Below are 23,542 nucleotides of genomic sequence, written 5' to 3'. Positions count from 1 at the left end.
GCTGGACAAATTCCGTGTTTAATCATAAACCAAATAAAAACACTTTGGGTTTGAGAAGCTGCTCCGAGCCGTGATCCAGTCATTAGTGAGGAATGACTCGGAGAGCAAAGATTTCCTCCTGAGATTTTCCTCCTCTGTGTCATCTTTAAGGCTCCGGTCTGCTGGACGGGAATTTCTGAGCCTAATCAAGGAGATAATGTCTCGTAGAAACAAAACAAAACACGTCTGGTTAGAGTCGCAGCCCCCCGGGTTCAGAGCAGGTCACAATTCAATTATCTTATACAAAGCGTCTGGCTGAGCAACAGCTGTCTCTTCAAAATCTAATTTATCAACGGGATTAGGAGCTTTATGGAGGACAAACTGCTGCTGCTGTGTTTGTCCTCGTTAGGTTGGACTCATCTCTGATGGATTTTCAGTTTTTTTTTATGGAAAAATGAAAAGACCACAAATTCCTGAGTCGTCATAGAAAAGGACGAATAAGAAGTTTGACGAGGAACGAATTTGGAAACTCTTCATAACCCACAAAACCCTTAACTACTGAATCCATTTGATCTGATTCGTTACTGCACGAGTCTCTGCACACACAGCACACAACTGCACGAGTCTCTGCACACACAACACACAACTGCACGAGTCTCTGCACACACAGCACACAACTGCACGAGTCTCTGCACACACAGCACACAACTGCACGAGTCTCTGCACACACACAACACACAACTGCACGAGTCTCTGCACACACAACACACAACTGCACGAGTCTCTGCACACACACAACACTACTACAGTTAACATGACTTAGTATTAGGGAGTAGGACACAATTAAAAGCAAGTACTTACTTTTACTCAAGTAAAAAAGTTAATGTGGTACTTTTACTGAAGTAAAATGTCTGAGTACTTCATCACTGAGCTGTACAATGTGTTTCTTGCTGGTTTTAGCTTCATTTTTGAAGTATCGTCCATCTTGTGTTTGGGAAACACTCGTCTCTTCTCACACATGTTGATATTAAATCCAAAAGGGCCCAATGCCTGAATCAGCTCGATATTAAATGCTGTGAAAAAATGTGGAATGAAAAGTGAAGTAAGTAATAAAGTGGTTCTAAACACCAGGTCTTCAGTTCCCCTCCGTGCCTCATGCTGCATGACTACCTGCGTGCACGAAACCATATGTGGAATTCACAGCTGAGCCCTGTAGGAGCAGCTCGTCTAAACAAACAGCCGACCGAGTCCCGTCGACCCACCGCACACCACCGCGCCGCACAGCTGGAGCGGGGCCTCCGGGACCACTGTACTTCTGATTGACACAGAAAGAAAAACAATGAGCGAAAAACACTTCTATTTAAAGCCTGCGTCTGCCCCCCCCCCACCCCCACCCCCCGAAATACCAGTTACCCCCCTCTCATCTCTGTTCCTGACGCCTGCCGAGGGAGATGAGAGAGAGGGACACACCGAAAAAATGATTTATAATCTAAATAAACAGCGGCGACCCCGAGAGGGCGAGAGGCCCGAGTGGTGAAGTGAGATGTCAGAGCCGGGGAAGCCTCTGTCAGAGTGCGTGTTTGTGAGCTACACACACGTTGTGGGTCCGTAACGTCACTCTGACAACACACTACGCAGCCACATGGTTCCAGTTAGAATCCATAGTTTGCTCTGTTGTGTCTTCGCTTTTCAAACCGAGACAATTAGGCCCCCGTTCAGACCTGGTGGCGTTTTTTTTCTTCTTCCATTACCCGATAAAGAAAAAGCTCCTTCCCATCAAAACGCTGAGTAACGCCGAGTTCCCCGAGTTCATGTCTTACAGCGAAGCAGCAGAATCAGCTGTGACAGCTCAATAACCGGCGCTCGGAGCCGCGGAGGCTGCGACTGTACGTCTGAGTGAAGAGTAATCATCAACAGGAGAAAAACGCACAAATGAGAAACATGCAGAAGTTTTTCCGCGCGGAGCCAAGATGACGCCACGGTAGCGAAGAGTGCGTCCGTACTGGCGAAGCAGAGAGTAATGGTTCTGCAAGAAGGTCGAGCAGTTAGCGGCGAGCACGGTTCCAATGTCAGAGGAATTTCAATCAAGTGCGAGTTGATCCCCCTGAGCCACGGCGGCGGGACACTCATCAACTTCCTGTGGGTTTACTTTGGCGGGTTCCACCACATTCTCTCTCCAGAGTCTTCTCGCCGGCAGAGACGAGCAGCAGACACTCAGGAAAATAAGCTCTCGTCCCTCCTGTGCAGCGGCCGAACAGGGAAACCACGTCTGCTGGAGGCATCAAACCTGTGTGGCCACTGACCGCTCCGGCCAACACGGACTGGATTTCCCATCCAAGACAATGTGGGCAGTTGGAAAATGAAAAAGGACAAGAGACACAAACAGAGACGATAACAAGACGAGACAGGCTGCGGGTCCCTGAGCAGAACCAGTGTCCAAGACGTGAGGAGATTAGAGCCAGAAAGATAAAAACGAGCCTTTCACAAACATCAGTGTCGGCGTTTTTATCAGTGTGACTCTGAGGAGGTCAGCGTGACCTTTGACCCCTAAAATCTAATCAGATTATCTTTGAGTGACAACTGATCCAAATCTGAAGAAATTTCTTGAAAGCAGATTTGAGATATCGTGTTCAAGAGGCGTGCCCTTGACCTTTGACCTCCCTATTCTAATCAGTTAATCTATATTATTCTCTCAATTCAAGTTCTATACATTTGGTTGTATTTCTGTTTTCTTTTTATTGAAAGTTATTGATAATAAAGTCTGTGGTTAAACTGTACAATTCTTAGGAATCAGTGCCGCACATTTTTCACTCCCTACTATCTTGATCTGGATCAGCATCACACAAAGAGCCATAAAGGTTCGAGCTCTAGAAGACATTTTATCTGCGGCTTCACAATAAAACAGACTTGGACACCGGCCTCACTTCAGCAGCAGGTACAGTCTTATCTCACTTCAACACACACACACGTATGAAACCCCAGGACAACAGAGACGCAGCCGAGGAGGTGAGTTCCACGCTGCTCGTGCACCGGTCCTGCGCGGCGTGCCGGACCCTCAGGCCGGGGACAGACAGACGAGGCTTTGCCAACGCTGGCATTTAACCAACTCCACGTATAAGCAGAAAAACAAACGTGCTCTCCGCTCCTCTTCTCCTGCTGCCTGTGTTTTTGATGCTCCGCTGTGAGGCAGGGGTGATGAAAACAGCCCCGAGGCCGAGCACAGGGGGTCCGTGAAAATCTGTCTAAACAAGAAAACCACATGAATAAAGTATGTGGTGTTTTATTGGTCTTTGTGGTTTACAAGAGGAATTGTTGTTATATCAAGCTCTGTCTTCTATTTTCTATTTAAATCCTGTCGTAGCATCTCGTTCTATTCGGCAGATCCAGGACGATGCTCTTTGTCTTTTCAGATCCACATTTTTCTCGTAGGTTTGCACTTTCTTTAGCTTTATGTATATCGTCCTCCTGTTTGTCAAGTCATCTCTTTTCTACTCCATACATACAACATCTGTTATATGTCTGTGTGTCCTCGAGGAGGGACGCCTCCATTTCTGAGGTCTAGCGGCTTTAAAGGAACGAGGCTCTTGTGTGTGGGGCAGATTATAAAGTCCTTCTAAACTAATTTGTGGTTTTGTAGTTTTGGGGCCGTGAGGATAATTCCTCCACATGAAGGAATTCAGGGAAAAAACGATGTCACTCAGGAGAGCGTATCCCTCCGCCAGGGCCGAATAACCCCTCACGTGATCGTCTCACAGTTAAATGACACGAAAACCAACATGTATAAGCAACTGTTGTGCGCCCGGTCACAGGAACGAGGAAATGGACGCATCTCTTTTCTCACCTAAAGGCAGCATGAAGTCGCCCTTAAGGGAGGAGGTCAAAGGTCACTCCAAAGTAACGTCTTCATGGGACTAAAGTTTGTCCAGCGGTCGCTCGTCCTATTGCGTAAAAAAGTCGAGTAGCGAAGACGGATCATTTTTGAGCACGTCTGACAGGAATGTGTGTGAAGTCTGGAAGTGGGACGACGCAGCGAAGACCTCCTGCCTGAAGTAAACATGTGGCACAGCGTCACTGGAGGCTCCTCAGCAACGAGTGGGGGGAGGTTCGATAACAGCAGGAGAAGCTGGATGGGGAAGCCTGTGTGTGTGTGTGTGTGTGTGTGTCTGTAGCCTGTGATTATGTTATGTAATTTCCACTGGAGGTAACAAAGCTTTGCCTCTTACTGCTGCTGCATGCCAGCACCCCCCTCTCTCCCTCTCTCTCCCTCCATGCCGATTACCTCCTTCCCGGCGTTAATGGGGTCAAAACGGGCCCTTATCTCTTTGGGGCAGGGGCCTGTTTTTTCCACACAGGGGTGAATTTGCACTCGCCCGCTCTCTCTCCACATCCCTCAAGGGCAGGAGCGACGCCGGAGAAGGAACTTGCGAGCGCCCATCTGCTCCCCTCCAGGCAAACTTTCCCGGAGCAATCATTGCTGCAATTCCGACCATAAAACAGCAGTTAAATGGATTTCCCTGCGGACAAAGTGGAATTTGGACCGAAGGAGCTGAAACGGGGCCTCGAGCGTCGGTTCAAGCCCGACGACATATCTCAGCGGGACCGGTACCAAAACAAGCAAATGAATCAGTAAATGTGGGAATAATAATATTAATGTGCTGCAGGAATTCCAAATGAATGACTTTCTAACGAAGACGTCCCGGACTGATCTTTCACTAGCGATTTTCTTTCTTTACATAAAACATAACTGCACATCTTCTCTGCACGGTTTCTTCTGTGAAACAAAAGATTTCACGTCAGCCGATCCCGATTCGTCCGTGACAGGATGAGCAGGTCGGTTTCTATTGACGACTAATGGCCCACAATGTCCTTGGAGAAGATTATAGAGTCAAAGTATAAACTATAATTAGAAAAAGCCACGTAGACTCGGTTACCACTGTTACATAACCCCACTGCATGTGTTCCTGTTGTTTTACATATTTACTTTTTACTGCGGGACGTTCTGCACGTCGGCCAAACCCGGCAGGAAGTTCGCCTGAGAGCTTTCACCACGTTGTCTGACATGACGCCATGTTTGGAGTTGGTTCAGTGACGTTCACGAAGCTGGAGGAAAGTTTAATCGTTAACACTGAGGTTTATTTTTCTTTGTCTTGTACTTCCTTGTGTTTGACATGGTTATATTCCGTGTTACATAACCGCTCGTCAGATATTGGCTCTGTGTATTTACAGAGGCCGTAAAAAAGATATATTAGCTAAAGGTGTGAGCTCTGCAGGAGGAAAGACAAATATTTAACATTTGATCATTAAATAAATCCTCTTAAATACCTGTTAATCCTCCTTTGTCCACTAATAACAGTCGACCTGAGGCGGCTGATTCTCCCGGAAACGTTGGTTTCAAATTAACGAAGAAAAGAATGATAATAAAACTGATTATTTCTGATAATTCCGACTCTTGTAAGGAAAGTTTTTAACTATTTCCAACATTGTTTGCCTCCGAACTGTCTCTACTGAAGGAAGACGCTGTGTTTGTGAGGTTTTAATTGTATAAAATGACTTTCAGGAGTGTTGTCGTATAAAATAAAGACACATTATGAGTCTCTAACTTTTTAAAGAAGGCCTGAACAAGACGATTTCAGTCACACGCTGTTCAGTGAGTTTTTTCTGCTTCCGTAGATTCAATCTGAGAAGATGCAGAACTAACAGATCTGATGTATTTATTGTTATTATGTGCTTAATTCTGGCGGCACAGTTAATTGCCCCTCGGGGATAATAAAGATAGTTTGGACCTTGAACTTTCTACATGGAAACTATTTTCCCACTTGTAAATGTTAAACACTGACCCATTATTTTATAATCTCCAATGTTCTTGTGTCTAGAACAATTCTTTCTATGAGATTAGTTTGGTTTGATCGTGAAATACCAAATAAATAAATCTTTCAAGTTTTTCTTGAAATCATATTCTGCTCATATTCAGGCTCATGTGCTAAATTTGTGTTATTACGTGAAAAGGTTTAAACGCTCTAACGTTCAGACAGGCTCACGTTGAAGCACTGAAAACGAACAGAAATCAAATTATAGCTCCCACTACAGCCAGTGACTCCTCTTAATTTTGACACCGAGCTTATCGTGTATTTGTTGGTTACGCTCAAGCACCGAAAAACCACTTAACTCACATTAACCTGAAATTAAAGTCGGTACTGTAATGAGACGCAGGCAGCTCGGTAATTAAAATCATCTCTGTGTCATCAGAAGTCGTTTGATACGTCTGTGGTGTTTGAGTCACTGATGTTTGTTTGTTCTGAACACAAAAGACGCCCTGTGTTGTTTTAGATGCGTTTTATTTCCCTATTAACACACACACACACACACACACACACACACACACACACACACACACACACACACACACCCTGTCAAAACACGCTGTTCTACATTTTCCACATTTTTAAACCATATCAGACTTTATTCGTATTGTTTGATGAAGTTTATCGACTTTGTCCTGAAACTTTTCAGGTCAACTTCCACATGAGGCTGCTTGAGGATGTTGTTTATGACTTACAGCTGTATCACAGTAGTACTGGCACTTGTAGTTAAGTCGTATCAACAGTAACATTATGATTAACAGCTGGAGCTTTGGTCTCAGCTCAGACGTTTGATTCTTCAGACTTTTCCAGGAAAAATACACAGAATTTTCTAAAAACCCTTAAAATGACTTTAACCTGGATTTTAACCAAAGCATCAAAAGGAGATCTGGCTGCATTGGTCAAGTTATTTTATGTCAAAGACACTTCAAACACCGGAGATATTAATGAAATGATATCTTCACCTTCAAAAATGCTCGAGATACAGAATCTAAACGATGTTTCGTCCCAAGATGATTTCAGAATAAAGGCTCAGTGCATCTTGTTGACGGCCCGAAGGTGAAAGTGAGCAGGTAGTGAGTCACCTGACACTGACCGAGCTGTAATATGACACATCCTGGCATCAAACTGGTAAAAGGAGAACAGGAAACTGGAACCAGTGCAGCGTCCAACACGTGCAGCTCACGTCACTTTGAATAATATGTGGACTTTTTCCAACAGAGAAGAAAAACTTCTGAGCTTTTATAAGTTGAGAGAAGAAGAGACAAACGACCCAATCAGACAAAAATCAGGTGCCGATGAAGAAGAAAATCATTTTCTATTCTTTTGTTTTTATGTTGGAAACAATATTCAATCAGAATCCTTTGTTATCGAACTGAATTCTGATGTAAAATTAGAAAAACACTTTAATAACATGTTGGAAATTAAGTGCAGCCAGACGCACTGATAAGACTGACTATGTAAAATTCATCAGTGGTTCAGTGACTCACTCCTTCATAAAAGAAAACACACAAAACAAAACAAATATAATTATCTTTCTGCACAAAAAGCAATAATTCAATTAGACGACGGCGCCTCGAGCAAGAAATTCACAAACTGCCTCAAAACTCCTTTCACTGTCTAAATAATCAGAGGGACACACTCGAAAAACTGGAAAAACTTAAGACTGACGGAAAACGAACTGAGCTTCAGGCCTGAAACCGTCGGAGCACAAGATTTATTTTTTGTAAAAGTGCGACCGGTGCCAGAGTTGCATCAGAAGCAGGGAGGCAGACGCTCAGGGAAGTTTTAACGCTTCTGCAGAAGAAAGTAAATCGAACCTGAATCTGAACTAGAAACCTGTAACTACCACTTTACATGTGAATGAATGTTAATTCCACACTGTCCCTTTTCAAATAAAGAAGAAATACAAAAGATTTGAGGGAGGACAGGTGATGAGGCTGAGAGAGAGAGAGGGGAGAGTGAATACAACCCTTCCCATCACAACAAGAGAAGAAGACAGGAGTGGGAAGTTAAGGGGTGGAGAGGCAGGGTGGGTGGGGGTGAGAGGGGGGGGGGGTCCAGCCTCTTCCTGGAAGACCAGGACAATGACCACTTCCCGCTCCGTCCTCTTTCTCTCTCTCCCCCAACGTCACTGTGAGTTACACAGGCAGAGAGGATCGGTTGAAACCCGGGGGTGGATTTGTTTGTTTCGGTTTCCAAATGCAGACAAAAGGCAGCTGGCGAGGGCGTCGCATGATTAGTGCATTCCTCGCCGCTGCACCCGGGGCCGGTGCAACGGCACACAGTCAGTGCACGGACCTGCAGCAATAAAAATAAATAAAAACTGTCCCCTCTTCCATTTCCTTCCAGCTCTCTATATCAGATTCAACGCATCGCTGCATCCTCGCATTTACATACAAATAAGAGAGGATGTGGATGGTTATCACTGCCCCCCCCCTCCCCCCGTCTGCCTGGTTATTTGCCAGCCTCCCTTAAAAAAAAGCTGCGGGGGAATGTGGGATTAGAAAAGGCTACCCGGTTTGCCCGAGGCTCTTCAGGCCCGGAGGCTCCTTTAACCTGGATAAGTGAACACAGAGACAAATGAGACCCAGGACGTCCCAGACAGGTGTGTGAGGACAGCAGCTCAGGACACTGTCCGGAGAATTCACCACAAGAGAGTGATGGTGACACAACGGGTGGAAAACTGAGGAATAGAATACAAGTATCTCAGGATGAGAAAGAGGAGCCAGACACGTAGAAGATGAAGACGTCAACCTGGGAAGACAAAGAGATCTGACAGGTTTTCGCAAAAATAACCGACGCCGGTGTTTATGTGCCGTTGCAAAACCCTCATCTCTGTCGTTGTTCAACTGCAGCAGGTGGATTCACGACAAGCCCCCCACTGCCTCCTTTTCTAGCTCGCAGAGAAACCCCCCCCCAGGAATTGGTAATAAACTCTGTGGGTCTTTTAGCAGCAGGCTGGAGGTCTGAGGTGAGAAAGCAGAGAGCGAGAGAGTCGGCGTGAACTCTCTTCCCCGAGCAAAGAGCTCTGTTTGTTATTCATGAGAACGCCGGCTCCTCGTGAGACTCGGGGGGTAAATTATACCGCGGGTCTGAACAAATGAACTGTACTCTCGGCGGCGCTGGACAGAAATGGCTGCCGTCAATACGCAGTGTTCCACGACCCCGTGCCCTGCCGAGGCTTATCTTGCTCAGCAGAGTAAAAAAGAACAGGGGCTGGATTCGAATGAGAGGAGGGAGAGCGAGAGATTGAGTGGGGGAATTAGTTCAGTATTTCGATAATGGATATCCTTGGAAGAAGACCAACTGCTCATCAGGCCTGGGGTGTGGAGGGGGGGTGTGGGGGGGGGGGGGGGGTGAAGACAAAGAGTGCACAGCAGAAGAATGTGGACTCCGGCGTCTCCCGAGGCCCAAACTCTTCCAAGCCTGAACTTAATTACAAAAACAGATTCTGAAAGAACTTTTTACTTTAATCTACAGTCGGTGCAGGAGCAGAGGATTCAGACGCCTTCAGGTCCGGCTCAGTTCACATTGTGTTACGTTTCCCACAGAGTCTAAAGTCTCAAATATTTTATGAGACATAAATATTTGCCAGAATATAAGATTGACTTAAGTATTCAGACGATAAACTGTATATATACGCTCGAAGCCAAAAATCTATCCGATACAAACGCTGCAGAAGACGTCGTTCGAGTTCGTCTCAGCTGTCAATCATGAGGTTTCACCCTGTTGTTAAAGCATCAAATAGGAGACATATGACCTGCATTCAGGCTCCACCCCCTACTCCTCAAATAATGGTTATTATGGTGCCAAACTTCCAAACGGCAGCTCAACCAGTGGGTGACGTTACACACAGAAGTTTCAGTTTGAAAAGTGAAAGGTATCGTCTCCGTGGCGACACGGAGGCGTCGGGTTACAGCGCCTGAAACTTAAGAACTAACCAGACAGCTGATTGTAGCCTCTTAATATTTAAAGACTAAAGCTCTTTATCTGTTCGCTGAAGCGTCGCCTGAGGAGAGAGGTGGAAGAGAGAGAGAGAGAGAGAGAGAGAGAGAGAGAGAGAGAGAGAGAGAGAGAGAGAGAGAGAGAGAGAGAGAGAGAGAGAGAGCCAGGGCTTTTCATGCAAATGAGGAATCCGGCTGGAGAACAGGAGCAGATTAATGGAAAGCACAGAGCCGCTCCTGGACGAGCTCGGAGACACGGAGACACGTCCATCAACGTTCCTGCTGGAAATAATAACCCAGACGTTAAGTAAACACAGCTGCCGACTCACACTCCTGCGTGAAATCCCAAAATCATCCGTCTGACGGACGAGTGTCAACAAGCCTCCTGCTCTGTAACGTTATGTAACCGGGGCAAATCGATGCCCCCCGTTAGAAATCACTCTCCTCTGAGGCCGGGGGGGATTTACTCAGATGCTCGTGGCAGCGTTAACTCCTTCAAACTCATCGACAACAGGCCTCTTACTAACCCTGAGTGAAGAGGAGGAGCGTGGGCGAGTGATGAAGATGCAGCATTACTCTGCATCCTTGCTGCTCCTCTGAGAGAGACGGGAGAGAACAGGACGTCTGGGCCACGGGAGGTTCGGCCTGGGAGTCAGCAGGCGAGCGGCCGCTTCTCAAGACTGCAGCGACACAATAATGTTGGTGAATGTGCCACGAGGGTCCCAGAGGGGCTCGACCTCCCGACGCACTCATGTCAACACTTCCTGTTTGAATAAAGTTTCCTTTTAAGTCGTGAACGCTGATGTTTATGACGCCGGGCGATACGACTTCAAATCAACGTCACGATTCTTTTTTTTATCTCGGATCACGATTAATGAACAATCGTTTCAACCCTCTGCTTTTAAAATGGTGGATTATTATTAAAACTGTCTCTGTTAGTAAGTGACACCAATTTAACTAAAGTGAAAAAGCAACTTAACGACTAAATAACATCAGCTGACACATAAAGTCTCTGTAATATTCCGTTGTGTCACAGTGGTTCCAGTGTTTGTTTGTGCGTCAGCGTTGTGTTGCCGAGTGCAACTTACCCTGTAACACAACACTCACACGTACAGTATCGGAAACTGTTAAAGCATGTTTTGCATTCCAGCGGCAGCGGCAGAGAGAGGCAGGACCATTGTGTGCAGAGGCCATTGTGTTGGACAAACCAAACCCGTGGTTCGAGCACAGGCTGAACTCCAGCTGCCAACAGCTCAGTGCTGGGAACAGATTCCAGCCCGGTGCCACTTCTCTACACTCGACTGAAGACGAACTCGGGATGTGACGCGGGTACATGAGCTCGGAAATGAAAACCGGGGGTTGACAGTATGTAAATATTGCTCCTGCTCCGCAAATAAGAAATTCAATTTCGCATGTGGCGCCCTGCTTCATCGGATGGGTGCTCGCTTCCTGTCGGTGCAGATTCACTTTGGAGCCACGAATAAGGATCTGGGGCATTTGTCATTTAATATTTATCCACAACTTGACATCGTCTAACGCTGCACCAGACAAATTCACACAATAGAGACTTCACACGGAAGAAACAAGCAGCTGTAAGAATTTCCAACAGCCAGAAACGCAAATGAAAACGTGTTTTATGCTTTAACCCAATAAATGTAAGTTTTGTTCACTGTTATTTAAATGGGGCCAGTTCCTTATTCCACCAGTTGTATGGTAAAGAGTTAATTTGGACGTAAACTTCACTGAGTGGTCATGTACATCGTCCACTGGGCAGAAACATCCAGTTTACGTTCGGTAGCGCCTCAGCAGAATTCCCAGGAGGCCGTGCAGCCCTCCCGCGCTGTCCTCTGGGTAATGGCGGCCTGACGACTGTTTGCACTTGATTGCGTGACCTTTGAGGTTGACACGAGGAAGATAAATCCGGCCCTGTGGACAGACGGAGCCGGTGACGCTGGCCCATCCATCGTGGACCAGGACAGCTCCAACGTCTGGCTACTGGACCGACGGTGGTTAAGAGGTGGACGGAGGGAAAAGGAAACAGAGAACGATGGCGAGCGCACACACACACACACACACACACACACACACACACACACACACACACACACACACACACACACACACACACACACACACACACACACACACACACACACACACACACACACACACACACACACACACACACACACACACACACACACACACACACAGGTTCTCCTCATGTTTACTTATGAGGTCACACACTGAAATCTGTGGACGCAAACAAACCACTGATGCATTTGTGTGCAGGCTGGAGGACAGATTCACTAATGAGCCGTTTGAGGACGACAGGGTTTTCATTAGAACCGGAGGAGGAGGAGGAGAAAACAAATATAAACTCGATGCGTCAAAAGGCCAAATACCATGAAGGAGGATGAAAAAACACAAACAGAGAGTGAGGGATTCACCACATATGGAGGAAGGCAAAGCGTACGATCAACGGAAAATCGAATCGGTCACGCTGAACCCAGAAGTTTCACTGGCTATGAATCTTTTAAGAGGCCGTCAGCGCCACAGGTAAAAGGTTAATGCCTGCCAAGGAGAGGCGGCTACGAGACGCCGCGCTGCTGGGAATTACCGCTCGGCTTCTCTTTCTTTGAACATGAAACGCCGCCGCACTTTCAATCGGACACAGATTCGTGCCCAAACAGCAGCAGGTATAAAAATAAAAAGGGGAAAACATCAGCTGCGGCATCAATTATATAATGAGGAGACGTTTTTAAATTAAAAAAACACGACATGCTGTTCACTGTGTGGTGTGAAAAGGTCCAACACAGTCGACCCAGCATGGACGTGAACCTCCTGGAACATCCTCAATTATCTGTCGACTACCGTTAATGACTGAGCTGACGTACAGAGACACAGAGTGAAAACACCATTGTCCTGACGCCGTGTTCACTGAGCTGGACGAGCCTCCGTCAACAGGGTGTGGACCGACACTATGTCACCACTGAAAACTTGGCCCTGCTTCTTGTTTGTTTACACGTTGCTAAAGAAACAGTATTGATTCTGCGTGTTCGTATCTCAAGTCAACAGCTGGGTCACACTCTCATTCACGCACACACACACTCCGGTTCCTACGTCATGAACTCGCAGCGTCGTCCTCCAGGTAACATTTCAGACAACGTGTGAATCAGCATTTTTTTTGCGTCTGAACGTGCAGGTGTCACTGGAGGCCATTTTAAAAGCCTCGTCTGGAGATAAACAAAGATGCAAACTGCTGCGATGGAACCACAGAAAGAAAATTAACACAATTTCTCCAAGTCCAGCGAGACGAGAGCTGGGATGAGAGAAGCCGGACTCTGTGGGTGGTGCAGAGTCAGATCAGTCGCCTGCAGCGTTGCGTGTCGGATTGGTTAAGACAACACAACACGCTCACACAAGTGAGGTGGTGCATGAACAAACAGAAAGGACTCGGCCAACGAGCTGGGGAACAGGTAGAACCTCCTCTGGCTCCTTTGTTGGAAAGAAAAAGCTTAAAGATCAAGGCTCCGCGCGCTCGGCATGTTTAGAGCCACATATTTATTCGATTTCAAGGGATCAAGTGCATTCCGGGGCTGTTTCAATACTGCGTCCTTTTGATGTACGACTTCATGTGGCCTGCGCGCCGTCCATCAAACCGAGCCGCCGGTGTCGAAAATATTTTCATCTCAGTCTTAAATTACCACATAAAACCTCAAATATCTTGTTCTAATAAATCCTGCTTGTTTTCACTCAAGAGCAGCGTTTATTCTTTAAATGAAGTTTGTTCTCTCTGGGGTAAGAAATGAGAAGTGAAACCGCCAAACAAAACATCGGCAGGGACTCAGATTCATCATCCTGTGACGCCGACATTCCTCCGTCTGAGTCCTCGGCTTCTTTCCCTTCTGAAGCGAACCGGGGAGGAAATTACGTTTGTGCGTCGCTCGTCACGTCCAGCTCGGGTCACATCGTGTAAACCCCGCCCCGCTCGTCCGATAAACTGCGACGCTTATCATCAGGAGCCGCCGCGCATCCGTGGTGACATAACACACAGAAGCAGTGCGTGAAAAACCTGTGGGACAGAATCCGTCTGTCGATGTGCATTCACTCAGACACACTTCACTGAGGCTTATTGTCCCTCATGCAATAAACCGGCACAGTGAGCAGAGCTGTGACTGAGACGGCATCAAACGTGAACCTCGGGACCGCAGCTCGGGTTTCTATCAAACTAACTTTTATTCATAACAATGTTTTAAATTATATTTTTTCACTTTAGCTACTGCACTGAACTCCGGAGTTTTCCTCCAGAGCGGCTGCATGTGGGAATGAAAGCGAGCGAGTGGGCGTGTCGATGATGTAACAGGTGACAGACTTGAAAACTGGAATGACACAGATATCTCAGGATGAAAAAAAGAGGAGTCGTACACGAACAAGACGTCAGATGGGAAAGAGCTTCTTGAGTTGATAGTTACGATCTCAATCTGGCTTTGGTCTCTTGAGTCAGCTGCTCTTCTTGTTTGTGTAGGAACCGCACGGGTCAGCAAACGTTAGCAGAACCAGAACCAAAGCAGAACCTTGTTTTGTTGTAGATAAATTCAACTTCTCATGTATTAGGGGAAGATTTAAGACGTTTTGAGACAAGAACTCCAGAAAGGGCTCTTGAATCTCGTCGTCTTTCCAAGTTGACGTCTCTGTCGGTGTCTTCCATCGTCACGGCTCCTCTTTTCCTCTTTTCCATCCTGATACATTCTAATTCCAGTTTCAAGTCACCAGCTAGTGAGTTTCTTCCTGTCCTATTCTCACATGGACTCACACAGACATTTTACCAGACGGCTGCAGGAAGAGTTTCAGTGTCTGACAGCAGCTTTACTTATTTTCTTGAATTCTCCAAACAAAGCAGACCACAGACACACACACATGTGGAATGTGAAGAGAATCTGAAATAGACGAGGGGAGTGGGGAACAGGGAGAGTGGGGTCTCTAAGTAATTCTACTTTAATGAATACAAATAGTCGGGCTCCCAAATGCCTAATCATGCAGAGTGGCCTGATTAGGGCTGACTCACAAATTCCGCGCAGTCGTCAGCAAACACACAGGAATGTCCGACAAATGGGTTACATGCTACAGTCGCACAAAATCACCGCACGCACCCACCCGCTCCTCTAATCCGTGACTCTCTTACCTAACACCCCCGCTGTGTGTGTTTGTGTGCCTGCGAGCTGTCGAACCAGCGAGACGCCCGGGCAGCTGCGTGGAGAAAGTTCACACAACAGGGGGAGACGTGTTTCCCAAAAAGCAGAGCGTGAAACCGATCTCCTCACGCCTCCGTTAATCAGGATTAAAATCCCAAACTCATATTTGTACAAACTGCATGTCAGCACTACTGGATCGTGTTAATGGTCCCAGTGTGAACGCCGGTAATGAGGAGGGAATTAACGAGAAGGGGGAATCATGACAGAGAAGATGTGTTAATGAAAGAAATTGGCCCCTGAAACCAGAGTCAGACGAGGAGGAGTCGATTCACTCCGACATCGTTTGGCACCTGCGGAGAAAACAGTCCACGTGGGTTTGGTTAAATATTTACACGGGTAATGTTGCGCACCGGGTTGAACCGGTTTAATCGGCGTGGCTTCTCAACTGCTGCAGATTCCTCAGGATCGATCGTTTCTGCTCTGTGTGACCTTATTTCCTGAGTTTCTAGCCAAAACCAACACAATAACAGGTGACTGATGCTTGTACGTGCTGGATGTGCAAACACTCGGGAGTTAAAGATTAGCCAGATGGACAGCGACCGGGCCACTGAAGCTATTCAAGTAGCAGGGAAGGTTCAGAGGCTTCTCCCTTTGCAAACAGTGGATTTTTAGTAGTCAGTCCTTAAATTGACAACGTTACCCTCAGTGGAGCAGAGCTTTGGGACGAGCCTGCAGGGAAACGTCTTATTCTCGACTTGTGCTCGGAGACACTGCAGGTTTTGCATGACTGTGCATTCCTGTGGGTGAAGTGCAGGAGGTGTTCTTCAGTAATAATCCACCGTCTGCTCCCGGGGAGACATAACTAAAGAGCAGTGACCCAGATCCGGAACAGACTTTGAGCCTCAATGTGCAAATAACAGCAGACGTCCGACAGTAAATATCAAGCAGGCGATGCCACAGAACAGAAACTCTTCTTTAAACACCATCATCACACCCAGACAAACGTCAGAGGAACTTTTCCACAGTGTGTCTGTGACAGATACAATCTTCTAAACTCTTCCTCTGGTGAAGGTAGAGAAATAAACCAAAAAGCTGCGTTTCCACTGCAGGAACTTTCCAAAAGAAGAGAGAATCTTTGCAGGAATTCAGTGCATTTCCACCAAAGTCTAAATTTAGCCAGAAATTACCCACAGACTATGAATCTGACCATTGACACATTAATCCACCGCACAAAGGTAGTGATGTTTGTGATGTTTGTCTCTAAACAGCATCTAGACGCTGATTTTACCTCCTCACAGCCTCTTTCGTTCTCATCACGTGATCTGACGCCATCTATCAACATAACAGACACCCACCTATAGCCAGGGGCCACTTTAATAGGAACCGAAGTTTACGTAACAATCCTGCAAACTGCACAAAACCACGAGTCACGGCCCATTACGAAGGTGCGGTGTATTTTACGAGGTGCCGAGGGTGGAAACGAGCCCGGCTGGTAACCACTTCATCGCCGAGGCAAGCGAGCAACACTTCCTCTTTCTTTCCTCCTCCTCTGGAGTTTCACCGAACAGCTCTTCTGAGACGATCTTTTCATCCCTTTGAAACTTTCCCTGTGACGGAGACCCTCGTAAACAATCCAGGGCTCGTTCCAATAATTCAACCAGACTAAAAGGTTCTCAGTAACGTTGCCGCTGCTTCTGGCTTTTGGGGGAAGCTTCACGTGGAGAAACGCATGTATTAATTAAAAAGAGTTTAGTTTCCCCTGTTGTCCAAACAACAAGAGAAACGAGGGGAACACAATACTCTGCCTAAAAAGCTCCTTGCTCACCTAAGTCCATGATAAAACCCCTGTGGTATTTACTGTGTTGATGTGGCCTTGTTTGGAGAAGGTTTCAGCAGCAAGTGAAACACGCTCCACCCAATGCAAATTAACATTCTTTGGTGCAGCTGTAAATTGAGAGCGTGCAATAAACAAAGCGCTGCAGGATCTTTGGATCGTGGAGGTTCATAGAAATTCGTGGTTTGATATAAAACAGAAGGTTCCCAGCTCGTTTCTTTTATCTCTGAGGAAAACCAATAAACAATTCTTCCGATATCTAATATTATACATATTTCTTCTGCAGATGTATTTTGCATCATTTAGAAACTCTAGGATTTTCACTACATTTTAAAAAATAGTAAAGTTTTGTGAGTTTGAGCAAAGATGGTCTATAGATTAAAAGACATTAAAGTGTGTCTGTATTAAACATATTCAGAAGCACCTGGAGTCACAGGCTCCGGTTTGAACAAGGCCCCTGTTGTCCGCCGTGTTCTCCTGTCACCAGAGTGTTAACTGCCCGAGCGCCCGGCACAGTATCGCATGATGGACCTGTTGACCTCCGCGGTGACGCTGCAGACAGATTGTTGCAGCCGGGGAGCCGGTGGGCTCCACCCTGCCCCGGCAGCAGCAGCCTCTGTGGGGCAGGTCCAGTCATCCACATGAAAACAAAGGTTCACACTCCCTGGGCAGGGGCGTCTGACCGCGGCCTCATAACTCACCGAGGTCGTTAAAAAAAAAAAAAAAGCCTGCACAATGAGCGACATGAATCACAATCGCACGGCGTGACTAACGGAAAACACGCTCACATCACAACCCAATAAATTTTCAGAGATGGGGCAATCGAAACTTCACAGAGATGCTCGAACCCCACACGCTCTCCCCGCTTCCACATTCCTGCGTTGCATAAGCACGTCGGGAGCGGGTCAGAGGTCGGCGTCCACAACAATGGCTTCCAGTCTGAGGCGGCAGGCGGGAGGCAGAGAAAGGAGACACCTTTCTGCCGAGCGGGAGCTTTGTATTGATCGGTGCCGTGCAAAAAGTGCCTTTTCTTCCAGTAAAGCACGGAGCTGTTATCGGGCCATTATAGCCTCGACGGGCGGAAGATTGGGTTCCCCAGATGCTCGGAAATCCCGCTCAGCAGCCCATTATTCTGCAGGGAGATAATCCCAGGCATCTCCATTCACACCTGACCACTGGTGTTCGCTCACAAAGACAGGCTGTGAGAGGGAGGCTTCATTTGCATCCTTCGCTCGTTTATATACGTGCAACAGGCCGAGAGACGGAACAAGGGGAATGTTTATCTTTTAGTTTTTTGACATTCTTATGTTTCTTAAGGATCTCAGGCCATGAGATCTGAGAGATGAAGCTTCTGTTATTTAAGTTGCATTAGATCATCTGAGCTGTTGTTTACTGTCGGCCTGATTTAAATGTTTACGTGTCAAAAGAATAAAACATCGTCAGGAACAGGTCACACGTGTCAGAGAAGGGAGGAAGAATAAACGTGGCTTTGGAGCAAAAATCATAATCCAATAAAAGAATGAAGCTGTTTTCGTAGTAAATTATATCTGTGGTTGAATCCTCTAAATCCTCTATTTAAAAAGGCAAAAGTCCTAAACACTTCCTGCTTTCAATTGTTTTTCCACTTCACATCATTGTAGATCAGATATATTCTGTCATTAGGACATGACGGGGCCCGGGGGCCAACCAGGTCATGTGGCCCCTCGTCCAGAGCCTCAGTGTGATACAATGATTTACATTTATTGTTGTTAAAGGGCAAAGGTCAAAGTCCTTTGGAAAAACACCTTTATTGTGAAAATATCACAATAGCCTGAGTCTGAGAATATCATTTATGAATCACAAGCAGATTCTTAAAACCAGGTTAAGAGTTTGTGGTGGTTGTTGAAAAAAGTTACAAACACAAAACTAAAAGGGACTCGATCAGAACCAGGACACTGAGTCTGTTTCTCACAGACGATCCCTCCAGTTGGGATCATGTTCTTCCAGTTCTGTGTTTCTGCTTCACTCACACAAATCCTCTTAGTCAGACTCCTCTTCATCAGACCCCCTCCTTCCTCCTTCAATAACACCGTGTTTCACCCACTTTAATACATAATGATCAGCTGCCTATGGCTCCGTCTGTCCGGCACAGCCCCGTGGATCACAGCCTGGCTTGTGACCAGTTCTCAAACGACTCAGCACCTAATGACAGGATGTGGAGCAGCAACCGACAAACTGGTCAAACTCTCAGTGGTGCCCCCCCCGGAGGGCACCGAGCTCTGGCTGTTTATCCAGTAAGACTTGTCTTCCTTATGGGGACAAAAGCAAGTCCACTTAAGGTAAATCATTCAGTTTTAAGGTGAAAGGCAGGATTTAAGGTTAGGTTAAGGGAAAGGTTCGGAGAGTAACTCAGGAAATCAATGTGAGTCAATGTAATGTTCTCTGAAGTCGTGGAGACTCGACTGTGTGCTCAGCTGCGTATCACAGTTCCTGAATGTGTGTGAACCACAGGAATTAGGCAAGAGTCTGACATGATTTAAATTAAATAACAATGAACGCCTTCACACACACACACACACACACACACACACACACACACACACACACACACACACACACACACACACACACACACACACACACACACACACACACACACACACACACACACACACACACACACACACACAACCCCCCTCGGTCTTTAGCTTCTCTCCCCAACATCTGAGAGCTGCTTTCATTTCTGTCGCTGCTGACGCTCGATTAGAGCGGACACATGTATGAGAGGAATTCTGAGACTTTGACAAAACAAGTGCTATTTTTCTTTTTTGTTTGAATTATTTATGGACCCCCACACAGACACACAGACACACACAGACACACACACAGTGAACGTGTTAAAGTGAGAAGACTTTCCCAACATTTTTCCCAAGATGCTAAACTCGCTCGACAGCCAAAGAATAACTTGGATATAAAGTTACAAAAAGGAGCAACAACAGGCAAATTACAGCAGCAAACACACAAATACAACAATAACACACCCGGAGACGCTTCGCTTCACACAACAACCACCGACCGACCCACTGGATTCACACAGTTTAGGTGTTTGACAGTAAACTGATCCACTGCAGGAGAACAATCACTGACTGGGGTGTTTCTATCCAGGCTGGGTATCGATCTGAGTTCGAAAATCAGGAGGATTCACACACATTTTTTTGGGCTGTGACCTAATTTAGATATTTGAGTGAGTGAGAGGAGTCATTTAAGTTAAAAGTTCTCAACTTTCAGCTTCTTCAACGTGAGGATTTGCTGCTTTTTCTCAGTTTTTACCTTAAACTTTTGGAATTAGGGACAAGTTGAAGACGTCTTAATGAGCTCTGGATACTAACGATGGGCTTTTGACCCATTTAGTGACAAAATATAGACCGAACGACTTAATTAGCAATGAAAACATGATATGAAACATGAAAATAACTCTTTTTCTTTACTACAAAACCCTTTACTCAGACCCGAGCAGGGCCCTGACTCGGTTTATTAGGGACATTTAAGGGTTTTTAAGATGTTTATGCTCATAAATCAGGATCAGTGTTGGGCTCAAACCTCCAGAAGCAGCTCAGGCCTCCAGACTCTGACTCTGAGTCTCAGAACCTCAGGATGTGAGGACATGGGTCTCACCTGTGCACATGGACTCACCTCGTTGGACGGCATGCTGACAACACCTGTGGATCTCCTCTTCTCCCTCAGCTTCCTCTTCTCGATCTGCCCCTTGCCCTTCCTGGCGCTGGGGCCGCTGCTCTTCTTCTCCTTGCCCTTCCCGGGTGAGGGGCTCTCCTTGTCGCTGTCGTTGCACGCCATCGCGGGGCTGGAGTCCGGGGAGGCGCACGGAGCTTTCTCCGGCTGAGGCGGGGCCTTCTTCGGGTTGCTGGCCGGGGCGGCTGCGGGGTGAGCGGGGAGGTGCACTGCGTCCTCCTCGGGTCTCCTCAGAGCCGAGCCGGAGGAGGACCGAGCCACCGAGTGGGAGGAGGGGAGGCAGTTCCCGGAGGAGGCGCTTCGCTCCGGGTTGCCGTTGTTGGTGAGCTCGGTGCCCGGCACAGCTCCGGCGGCGAGGCGGCCGTTGTTCCCGGGGCCGGAGCCCAGCGGAGCCCCGGTGGCTGCCGCGATGTCCCCCAGCATCTTGGCCCGCATTTTCTCCCTCTTCGCCTTCCACTCCTCCAGGAAGTCGGTGGTGGCGTTCGGCTTGAACCCGCCAGTGGCCATGATCCTGTTCGGAGGAACTCGCTCGCCAAGTTGGTTCCGAATGAAAAGTTCGTGCGAGTCGATGTGAACTTCCAGCTCAGCTCCCCCCGGTTCTAGCGGCTCCGCATTCCTCCAGTGGTTAACCCGGGCGCTGCTGACAGGTACACGGAAACACAGTCAGCACAAAAACACAACTTCAAACTTTCCCCACAATAAAAAAAACAAACTCCTCGCACTTTCCTCGCAACTTTTACGCACCAATTAAAAAAAGAAACAACCACTTTCTCTTCGTGCGTAAAAACGCCGCAGCTCCGCTCCTCCTCCTCCTCCTCCACCGACGCACAGAGAGGGAGAAGTTTGTCACAACTTTGTCACAAGTTCGATTCCGGGTGAACTCACCTGTGTGCACGTCAGGAGCTGAACTCTCCTCCTCGGTCAGACCAGGTGTGTGTGTGTGTGTGTGCGTGCTCGTCTCCGGAGCTCCGCGCTCCCACTGCCTGCCTGACTGCCCTCTGCTCCACAGCCCGAGCGCTGCCGAGCGGATCCGAGTGGAGCCGAAAGCCCCGAACACCCAGTCTGTGGAATGCTCCTTTAAAATGGGGCTCCTGCTCTCAGGGCACTTGTGGGAGTTTAAAAAAAAAAGTATTTCCTGGTTCTATAATCAGCCAATACTTCATAATGGTATCATACTTTAGTTTTTATAATATAACTTACTAGTTTTTCTGTCATTTATATCCTCACTCTTTGTTGTATTTGTACAGTTAAATACCACAAAGTACACAAATGTAATCCGTCTCCTAACATGTGTTTTTAAAGCTCAAGAATATTGTTGATGGCTGTTTAAGGTAAAGTTACAATTCTATTATACAGACGTTTAAAGTCATTTTCTTCTGGGCTCTGTCTCCCTATTAAATATATATATGTGAGTGAATATCTTTGGTGTTGAGAGAAAACTTGGGAAGTAGTTTCATCTCAGTATCTGAGTACATGGTAGGTACATACATGTAGTTTCATATGTCTGAGCTTAAGGTTTTATCTTTTCAATATTGGTATTCTGTTTTGTCAGGAATCAGTGAGATTCGTGACAGAGTGTGTGTGTGTGTGTGTGTGTGTGTGTGTGTGTGTGTGTGTGTGTGTGTGTGTGTGTGTGTGTGTGTGTGTGTGTGTGTGTGTGTGTGTGTGTGTGTCTGTTTCCATCTGAACAGGCCTCTGATAATCCCACACAGGCAGTGCAGCCTTTCAGCAGCAGAGCGGTTGTCGGTTCGACTCTCCCACGCAGATGTTCCCACAGAGCGACTCCCTCGGGCGTGACTCACCCGACCTGCTCCAGACGAGATGCTCCTCGCTCGTCTCTTCGTGGACGGTGTTTGACTCCAGTCAGAGAAGAGCACTGACAGGTTTATTTTGTTATTTTCCAGAGGTGCGAGACATTTACACTTCAGGCCTTTTTGGCACGTGTGGTGGGACAGATATTTATTTGAGTCACAAAGGGATTTAAGTAAAACAGGAAAAAGGCCACGTGCTGCTGTACAATATCATAGTGTTGTATTCTTATGTGTCATTTGAATGGTATTCCGGTCCTATTCAACCCCTGCATGTACATTCTGCCTTTACGTGGTGATGAGAACATGCTGCAGGTCAGAAACCTAATTTCCTCCAGGACTAAAATCCCCGTAACCTCAGTGTAGTGAAGGAAACGGGCCTCGGGTTGGATTTGTCAGGAAGCAAATTTTAAAAAACATATTAATGTCCATGTTCTGAGCTGAAATTCCGACGTCCCATTAGTGACGAGGCGAGCAGGCATTCGCTCGTTATCTCTGCATGAGCCGGTCCCGCTGCAGATAATGAGAAAGGTTTGGGTGGAGCAGAAAGGGAGTGAGGCGCCTGTCCTAAAAATAAACCCTGATCTGTGGGCTCAGGTCACAGTGCTGCATTTCTAGCATTTTTCCCTCTGCTCTTTGAGGAGAGAGAGAGAGGAAAGAAAGAATCAGGGGGCATGAGGGTTGTCGCTGAGCGTTTCCTGCCAACACAAACGCTGCCGAGCGGCTGGTGGATATAAATCCCATTAAACATCCCGGGGGATGTAAGCAAGTGCGTCTAGACTCCAGGTTTTAGATTCATGCAGCCTCTCTGAAAACATTTATTCATAATGAATGAACATATCAGCAGATTTGTAATCCACGACAAGTGTCTAGACTCTGAAAGGAGCATCACAGAAAGCAGAGTTTAATATGAAACACATCACAGTGTGACGGCCTCTCGTGGATTCGACGGAGACGTTTCAGTCGGACGCTGCTCAGGTCGTTTTGAACTCACTCCCCCGTGAAGCCGTTCATCCACGAGTCGGGATTCAACTCAGGTTTCTCCCGTGAGACGTCCAGAGGTGAAGTTAAGTCAGAGACGGAAAAGACGGACGAGATGGCAGCTCCCCAAAAAAGTGAGGCCGGATCATCTCGATCGCCCCCTGGTGGCTGGCGGCAGTGCAGGTCATGAACCCTGTCTCCTCCGTGTAAG

The 23,542-nt window shown here is 47.0% G+C and overlaps 1 protein-coding gene across 5 annotated transcripts in view; it reads right to left on the bottom strand.

Annotated features, from left to right (window-relative positions):
* pawr (PRKC, apoptosis, WT1, regulator) overlaps positions 1-21,606 on the bottom strand; it is a 43,827-nt gene extending 22,221 nt beyond the window's left edge. For 2 of the 5 annotated variants that reach the window (XM_035147423.2, XM_035147419.2), the window contains exons 1-2: positions 21,428-21,606; positions 20,486-21,179 (exon numbers count right to left, since the gene is read on the bottom strand). In XM_035147423.2, the coding sequence (XP_035003314.2) occupies positions 20,486-21,049 (564 nt within the window). In that variant the 5' untranslated portion in view covers positions 21,050-21,179; positions 21,428-21,606. Of the gene's footprint in view, positions 1-20,485; positions 21,183-21,286 lie in introns of all 5 variants that reach the window. The other 3 variants (XM_035147420.2, XM_035147421.2, XM_035147422.2) reach the window with 3 other exon arrangements.
* Positions 21,607-23,542: the final 1,936 nt, after the last annotated feature.

The sequence above is a fragment of the Hippoglossus stenolepis genome, chromosome 22 (assembly GCF_022539355.2).
Source record: "Hippoglossus stenolepis isolate QCI-W04-F060 chromosome 22, HSTE1.2, whole genome shotgun sequence".
Lineage (NCBI taxonomy): Eukaryota > Metazoa > Chordata > Actinopteri > Pleuronectiformes > Pleuronectidae > Hippoglossus > Hippoglossus stenolepis.
Note: the sequence above shows the minus strand (reverse complement) of the source record. Positions and strands in the feature narration are given on the sequence as shown.